This window comes from Anolis carolinensis, unplaced genomic scaffold, assembly GCF_035594765.1.
Source record: "Anolis carolinensis isolate JA03-04 unplaced genomic scaffold, rAnoCar3.1.pri scaffold_7, whole genome shotgun sequence".
Lineage (NCBI taxonomy): Eukaryota > Metazoa > Chordata > Lepidosauria > Squamata > Dactyloidae > Anolis > Anolis carolinensis.
This window is the reverse complement of record NW_026943818.1, coordinates 3,472,400-3,481,341: the sequence shown is the minus strand read 5'-3', so window position 1 is coordinate 3,481,341 and position 8,942 is coordinate 3,472,400. Positions and strand designations below refer to the sequence as shown.

Genomic DNA, 8,942 nt, shown 5'->3' with positions numbered 1-8,942 from the left:
TTTTAATTCCAAAACGTAACCTACTTTCTGGATAACCCTCGTATATCCCCTGCTTACATCATGTTACATAGTGTTATTACATTATAATAATACAACTCTATCTATCTATCTATCTATCTATACACTAGCTGTGCCCAGCCACACGTTGCTGTGGCGAAGTATGGTGGTATGGGGAAAAAAATATTGAGGAATTGGTATATATATAGGCTGTGCAAAATTATCATTTGTCTAGTAAGTCCTCAGTAATTTGTTAGATTCGTGCAAATGAATCGCTGTTAAGACCCCAAGTAAACATCACTTAATTTAAGCCCTGGTCCGACCAAGATGCCATGAGATCATGCCTCACACGCCTGGATTTCAAGGACTTCCCACTGAGTCTTTTTGAATGCCTCATCAATCCATACTTCACTCCCTCCATATGGAGACCTAATCTGATATCACGGGAAAACTCCCCATCAGCTGAAGGCTGGCCCTCAGGAGAAATGGACTTTTCCCTTGCTGCTAAGAAACGGACATTCAAATCCAAAACATCCTCTGTCCCATCTTCAACTGCCTGCACTTCTCCCTGATGTGGGGCCTGCGATCCACCCTGATCACACACAGACTCCTCAGTTGGAAGCCCATCATCCCCGTCGTCCTCTGAGAAATCTCCAGCCTCAACACTAGGAGGGTTATCCAGAAAGTAGATTACGTTTTGAAATTAAAAATGAACAGAGTATAGGAGAAAACATTTACCATATGCAGTTGAAAGCCACACCCAAATACAGTAGAGTCTAATTTATCCAACACTCGCTTATCCAATGTTCTGGATTATCCAACACATTTTTGTAGTCAATGTTTTCAACGCATTGTGATACTTCGGTGCTAAATTCGTAAATACAGTAATTACTACATAGCATTAATGTGTAATAAACTACTTTTTCTGTCAAATTTGTTGTATAACATGATGTTTTGGTGCTTCATTTGTAAAATCATAACCTAATTTGATGTTTAATAGGCTTTTCCTTAATATCTCCTTATTATCCAACATATTCGCTTATCCAACGTTCTGCCGGCCCGTTTATGTTGGATAAGTGAGACTCTACTGTACCACTCCTCAACATAGTCCCCATTCAAAACTAGGGAATTGGTTATAAGGGAAATAGAAAATATTATGAATATAAAAATCAGAAGGAATCCAGTGGAAATATTACTTTTAATTAAAAAAGAGGATGAGAAAGATAACAGGGAAAAATTTTTAATAGACAAGCTATTAACAGCAGGTAGATTACTACAGTAGAGTCTCACTTATCCAACATAAACGGGCCGGCAGAACATTGGATAAGTGAATATGTTGGATAATAAGGAGGGATTAAGGAAAAGCCTATTAAACATCAAATTAGGTTATGATTTTACAAACTAAGCACCAAAACATCATGTTGAGCAACAAATTTGACAGAAAAAGTAGTTCAATATGCAGTAATGCTACTTAGTAATTACTGTATTTATGAATTTAGCACCAAAATATCACGATGTATTGAAAACATTGACTACAAAAATGTGTTGGATAATCCAGAACGTTGGATAAGCGAGTGTTGGATAAGTGAGACTCTACTGTATTATGAATATAAAAATCAGAAGGAATCGAGTGGAAATATTACTTCTAATTTTAAAAAAAAGGTGAGAAAGATAATAGGGGAAAAATTTAATAGACATGCTACTAACAGCAGGTAGATTACTAATTGCAAAATATTGGAAAGGAGAAATAAAAATACAAATTAATGAATGGTATAAAGAAGTTTGGCGAATGGCACTGAATGACAAGCTAACATCAAGGGGATTATGGAACAAAATGATTTTGGAAGTATTTTGAGAAAATTTCTAGAAAAATTATTGGAAAAAGAAGATGGGAATTTACTTCCAAATGAAGAATTGAACTTTTGGTGGGACTCCAGAAGAAGAGATGGCTCTGGGGAAGGGGAGCACAGGGGTGGATGAAAATAAAAGAGGGGGAAATGTATAGAATATCGTTATATAATTGTAACTTTTTCTCAAATAATAATAACAATAAAAAAATAATTTTAAAAAATACAAATCTAGGCACTTATCATAGCGAGGAATAAGCTTGGCAACTCCTTCCCCACCAAACTCTGCCGCTTGTGTCCTCAACCAGCCGGCCACCCTTTTCCGCAGCTGCGCATCATCACCAAAACGCTGCGTTGAGGACGCAAGTGGCAGAGTTTTGTGGGGAAGGAGTTGCCAAGCTCATTCCTCGCTATGATAAGTGCCTAAATTTGTTAGTGGGCCACAAGTTCTAGTCAAAGAAAGTCAAGGAGATGGACCAGAGGCCAACCCAAGCGCCGACGGTCTGGAGACTATGAATTAAAAAAGGACAGCTGGGCATCGCAGGTTTAAACAGAATTCTTTTATTTGCACTTGGTTGCGCTGGTTTTCCTTCCATTTTCAGCTTCACTCTTCCTTTCATTATTTCTGCGGAAGGAAAAGAGGAAGATTGTCATAAATTGGATTTTTGCCATGTTGTGATTTCGGCCCTTTCTCTTCATTGGCCAAAAGGTTGCAAAGGGAGCTCTTGGGTAATAATAATAATAATAATATGTTCCTGTTACCTATGGTTCCACCGGGGGTTTTGTACACAAATCTGCGGAAAGAAAGCAATGTGAGATTCTGGGTAAGAGAAAACTATTGCCTATGTAGTTTTGCCTCTACATATGCCCTTCTTGGGGGCTGGTGCCTTTCTCCAGAAAGTTCCAAGACCAAAAGTTAGCTTGAAATCAACAAGTTTTTTTTTTTCATGTCAGGAGCAACCGGAGTTGCTTCTGGAGTGAGAGAATTGGCCGTCTGCAAGGACGTTGCCCAGGGGACGCCCGGATGTTTTGATGTTTTACCATCCTTGTGGGAGGCTTCTCTCATGTCCCCGCATGGAGCTGGAGCTGATAGAGGGAGCTCATCCACACTCTCCCCAGGTGGGATTCGAACTTGGCAGCTTTCAGGTCAGCAACCCAACCTTCAAGTCACTTAGTCCACTACGCCATCTGGGGGCTCCTGAAATCAACAAGTGAGGTCACAGGTATCATTTATGCCAAGTAGGTGTGGAAGGTGAGGAAGATCCTCAGCCATTGGTCAATTTTAGATAAGCAAAAGGTATAAATTCTTTGTCTGCTGCAACATGCCTTTGCGTTGTACAGCCCGCCTTCTCACAGCTGTGGTGAAAATAAACTTTGCTTTTTGCATCTCTCACGAGACTGAGTTTTTCTGCCTGATTTCCCTTTGAAGGTAATTGTCTTACATGAGGACTACGCAGCCCATCGTCCCCGCTCACCTTTTTGGCGCAGTTTGAACCGGTGCTCCCCCTCCAACCCCACGCGTTTGACGAAGCCCATGAACTTCTGTACGAGGCTTGGCGGCACGGTCGTTTGTCTGGCTGCAAAGCGGGGAGGGAACGGGAATCGTCTTGGGAGACGTAGTGCACACTAAGGACCGGTTGTCTGCACTAGACTAGTAGGGCTTCCCTATCTGAGAGCCGTACAACGTAAATCAACCCTTAATAATCTTCACTGGGACACCCTTCCCACTTCTCCAATTCGTTTGGGAGGCGTAGTACAGACGAAGGGAGGCGTACCGTAAAGGTGCAGTTCGAGCGCATCTCCCGTGGTGGAGTAGACGAAGTGATAGGTGGTGTAGTCCGTGTCCATCAGCACCACCTGGCCCCCTGCCCGGAGGAAGCCGGCCGGTCAGTGCGGGGCGGGTCATAGGATCCCAAAATCCTAGAGTTGGAAGAGACCTCTTGGGCCATCCAGTCCAACCCCCTACCAAGTCGCATTCAAAGCACCCCCGGCAGATGGCCATCCAACCTCTGTTTCATTGTCTCCAAAGAAGGAGCCTCCTTGGATGTTAAGGGGGGGGGGGTCACCGGATGTACTTTAGTCAAGGTCAAGGGTCGGTCGAGCTATCTATCTATCTATCTATCTATCTATCTATCTATCTATCTATCTATCTATCTATTAGTATCATCTATCTATCTATCTCTCTCTCTCACTAATAGTATCATCTATCTACATGTCTCATAATATCATTTATCTATCTATCTAACTAACTAACTAACTAATAGTATCATCTATCTATCTATCTACCTATCTATCTATCTATCTATCTATCTATCTATCTAATAATATCATCTATCTATCTATCTATCTATCTATCTATCTATCTATCTATCTATCTAATAATATCATCTATCTATCTATCTATCTATCTATCTAATAATATCATCTATCTATCTATCTATCTATCTATCTATCTATCTATCTATCTAATAATATCATCTATCTATCTATCTATCTATCTATCTATCTATCTATCTATCTAATAATATCATCTATCTATCTATCTATCTATCTATCTAATAATATCATCTATCTATCTATCTATCTATCTAATAATATCATCTATCTATCTATCTATCTATCTATCTATCTATCTATTAGTATCATCTATCTATCTATCTCTCTCTCTCACTAATAGTATCATCTATCTACATGTCTCATAATATCATTTATCTATCTATCTAACTAACTAACTAACTAATAGTATCATCTATCTATCTATCTACCTATCTATCTATCTATCTATCTATCTAATAATATCATCTATCTATCTATCTATCTATCTATCTATCTATCTATCTATCTATCTAATAATATCATCTATCTATCTATCTATCTATCTATCTATCTATCTATCTAATAATATCATCTATCTATCTATCTATCTATCTATCTATCTGTCTGTCTGTCTCATAATATCATCTATCTATCTATCTATCTATCTAATAATATCATCTATCTATCTATCTATCTATCTATCTATCTATCTATCTATCTGTCTGTCTCATAATATCATCTATCTATCTATCTATCTAATAATATCATCTATCTATCTATCTATCTATCTAATAATATCATCTATCTATCTATCTATCTATCTATCTATCTATCTGTCTGTCTCATAATATCATCTATCTATCTATCTATCTAATAATATCATCTATCTATCTATCTATCTATCTATCTAATAATATCATCTATCTATCTATCTATCTATCTATCTATCTATCTAATAATTTCATCTATCTATCTATCTATCTATCTATCTATCTATCTGTCTGTCTGTCTCATAATATCATCTATCTATCTATCTATCTATCTATCTAATAATATCATCTATCTATCTATCTATCTATCTATCTATCTATCTATCTATCTAATAATTTCATCTATCTATCTATCTATCTATCTATCTATCTATCTGTCTGTCTGTCTCATAATATCATCTATCTATCTATCTATCTATCTATCTATCTATCTAATAATATCATCTATCTATCTATCTATCTATCTATCTATCTATCTATCTATCTAATAATATCATCTATCTATCTATCTATCTATCTATCTATCTATCTATCTATCTATCTATCTAATAATATCATCTATCTATCTATCTATCTATCTATCTATCTATCTATCTATCTAATAATATCATCTATCTATCTATCTATCTACCTGTCTCATAATATCATCTATCTATCTATCTATCTATCTATCTAATAATATCATCTATCTATCTATCTATCTATCTATCTATCTATCTATCTATCTATCTAATAATATCATCTATCTATCTATCTATCTATCTATCTATCTATCTATCTATCTATCTATCTACCTGTCTCATAATATCATCTATCTATCTATCTATCTATCTATCTATCTATCTATCTATCTATCTATCTATCTATCTAATAATATCATCTATCTATCTATCTATCTATCTATCTATCTATCTATCTATCTATCTAATAATATCATCTATCTATCTATCTATCTATCTATCTATCTATCTATCTATCTAATAATATCATCTATCTATCTATCTACCTGTCTCATAATATCATCTATCTATCTATCTATCTATCTATCTATCTATCTATCTATCTATCTATCTAATAATATCATCTATCTATCTATCTATCTATCTATCTATCTATCTATCTATCTATCTATCTAATAATATCATCTATCTATCTATCTATCTATCTATCTATCTATCTATCTATCTATCTATCTATCTACCTGTCTCATAATATCATCTATCTATCTATCTATCTATCTATCTATCTATCTATCTATCTATCTATCTATCTATCTATCTATCTAATAATATCATCTATCTATCTATCTATCTATCTATCTATCTATCTATCTATCTATCTATCTATCTAATAATATCATCTATCTATCTATCTATCTATCTATCTATCTATCTATCTATCTATCTAATAATATCATCTATCTATCTATCTACCTGTCTCATAATATCATCTATCTATCTATCTATCTATCTATCTATCTATCTATCTATCTATCTATCTAATAATATCATCTATCTATCTATCTATCTATCTATCTATCTATCTATCTATCTATCTATTAATATAATCTATCTATCTATCTATCTATCTATCTATCTAATAATATCATCTATCTGTCTGTCTGTCTATCTATCTATCTATCTATCTATCTACCTAATATCATCTATCTATCTATCTATCTATCTATCTATCTAATAATATCATCTATCTATCTATCTCATAGGATCATCTATTGTTGTTGTTGTTGTTGTTGTTGTTGTTATTAATCTATCAATCAATTGATATAGTATTATCTATCTATCTATGTATCTATGTGTCTCTCTGTATATTTCTATCTATATCAATCTGTCTATCTATCTATATCTCTCTTTATTCGGTACGAGCAATGTCTTGATCCATCTGTCAAGGGGAGCTTTCCCTTGGCCTTACCGAGGGCGCTGAAGACCCCGGGCCCAACGGTGGACAAAGAGACCTTCTTCAGGACGCAGCCGCCTTTCCTGGAAAGAGAGAGAGAGAGAGAGAGGGAGACCCCAAAGGACCACGGCCACGGGCTTCTGGCCTCTCCGCGTTCCGGATGATGATGATGCCCCCTCCCTCGGGGCCTGAGAGCCACGGGGCCACTCTCTGGGCCCAACTCACTGAGGGATCTCCACCTTCACCAGGACGTCCCCGTCTTCCAAGGGCTCCATCGTGTGGGCGTAGGTGGGCTTCTCGCTGGGGTCCCGCTTGACCGTCATCACCGGGTACCACTTCCCGGCCAGCTGCAAGGACCAGAGGGAGACAAAGAAGGGCCAAGCCACACTGGGAACTAAGGCACTTTGGCCCCACTTGAATTTATTTATTTATTTATTTATTTATTTTACAGTATTTATATTCCGCCCTTCTTTCTCACCCCGAAGGGGACTCAGGGCGGATTACAATGAACACATATATGGCAAACATTCAATGCCAACAGACAAACAACATATATAGACAGACACAGAGGCATTTAACTTTTTTTTTTCCAGCTTCACGATTCCGGCCATAGGGGGAGCTGTTGCTTCACTGTCCACTAGTGGCTGTACTTCCTCATTCTTTTCCTCGTGTTTTGCTGGCAGTTTTATAATGTTGTAAATTAGTTAAATTAGCCTCCCACATAAAATAAAGCGTACCTAAATTTCCCTACTTGACAGATGCAACTGTCTTTCGGGGCTGCATAGGTCAACAGCAAGCCGGGCTATTTAATGGTCGGGGGCTTAACCCAACCCGGGCTTCGAACTCATGACCTCTCGGTCAGTAGTGATTTATTGCAGTTGGTTACTAGCCAGCTGCGCCACAGTGAATCACCATTGGCTCAATGCAATGGGACCCTGGGAGCTGCAGTTTCTATGGCACCCAAGGTATGCATATATATACGTATATACTCGAGTATAAGCCTAGTTTTTCAGCCCTTTTTTAGGACTGAAAAAAACACCTCCTTGGCTTATACTCTGGTGACGGTCCTGGTGGGCTTATATTCAGGTCAGCTATCTCAGGTATATATGGTATATTTCTTATTTTTCTCTATTATGATTGGCATTGTTACATTTATTATTTTATTCTATTAATTATGATTATTACATTTATTATTTTACTCTGTGATTGTTGTTACTTTTACATTTATTTTACTCTATTTTTATTTAAGGTGTGTGTGTTACGTATATGTACAGCTATGTATATGTATGTCTGTATATGTGTGTGTGTTTCTATCTACAGTAGAAACACACAGTCTCACTTATCCAAGCTAAACGGGCCAGCAGAACCTTGGATAAGTGAATATCTTGGATAATAAGGAGGGATTAAGGAAAAGCCTATTAAACATCAAATTAGGTTATGATTTTACAAATTAAGCACCAAAACATCCTGTTATACAACAAATTTGACAGAAAAAGTAGTTCAATATGCACTAATGCTATGTTGTAATTACTGTATTTACAAATTTAGCACCAAAATATCATGATGTATTGAAAACATTGACTACAAAAATGGCTTGGATAATCCAGAACGTTGGATAAGCGAGGCTTGGATAAGTCTCTGCATGCAAAGACCCGTGGCGATGTGGGGTTACCTTTGTGAGGTCCACGTCCCCAAAGACAGGGATCTCGAAGAAGGCGTGGGAAAAGGCCACGAGAGAGGCCACGAGGAGGAGGATGGAGGTCTCCTTCCGGGCTTCCATCCTCGCAGATGCAGAAGAAGGGACTCTAGAACCACGGCGTCACAGAACCACGGAACCCTAGAACCCTAGAGATGGAAGGGGACCCCCACGGACAGCAGGCCCGCCCTCCGCCCCCATCGGCCAGGAAGCAAGGCACCATCCGACCCCTCCCGACAGAGGACCATCCAGCCAACGATGACTGTGAGATAACATATAATAGAGAGTAATATAATCTATATATATAAAAGAGTGATGGCATCACGGCGACCCACAAAACAACAAAACTACAGGCCCCCAACCTCGAAATTTGACAACACAACCCATCATCCACGGCTCCAA

At 37.6% G+C, this 8,942-nt stretch overlaps 1 protein-coding gene and 1 long non-coding RNA gene across 2 annotated transcripts; both read right to left on the bottom strand.

Annotated features, from left to right (window-relative positions):
- Positions 1–2,389: 2,389 nt before the first annotated feature.
- Positions 2,390–3,445, bottom strand: LOC134293289 (uncharacterized). The gene is made up of 3 exons (XR_010000297.1): positions 3,320–3,445; positions 2,607–2,638; positions 2,390–2,469 (listed from the first exon to the last, which is right to left on the bottom strand). It is a non-coding gene; the product is annotated as an uncharacterized LOC134293289 (long non-coding RNA).
- Positions 3,446–3,551: 106 nt separating this feature from the next.
- LOC134293152 (epididymal secretory protein 4-like) lies at positions 3,552–8,649 on the bottom strand. The gene is made up of 4 exons (XM_062959836.1): positions 8,517–8,649; positions 7,070–7,191; positions 6,860–6,927; positions 3,552–3,709 (listed from the first exon to the last, which is right to left on the bottom strand). Exons 1-4 carry the CDS (start codon positions 8,622–8,624, stop codon positions 3,552–3,554), a joined length of 456 nt encoding a protein of 151 aa, XP_062815906.1. The 5' UTR covers positions 8,625–8,649.
- Positions 8,650–8,942: the final 293 nt, after the last annotated feature.

Bases quoted from the DNA above. Each gene is read 5' to 3' on its own strand.
- LOC134293152 (XM_062959836.1), bottom strand. From the start codon at position 8,624: ATGGAAGCCCGGAAGGAGACCTCCATCCTCCTCCTCGTGGCCTCTCTC. The intron at 7,192-8,516 runs GTAACCCCACAT...TGGTCCTTGCAG, and splicing joins GGGACGTGGACCTCACAAAG to CTGGCCGGGAAGTGGTACCC. The intron at 6,928-7,069 runs GTGAGTTGGGCC...CTCTCTTTCCAG, and splicing joins GTGAAGGTGGAGATCCCTCA to GAAAGGCGGCTGCGTCCTGA.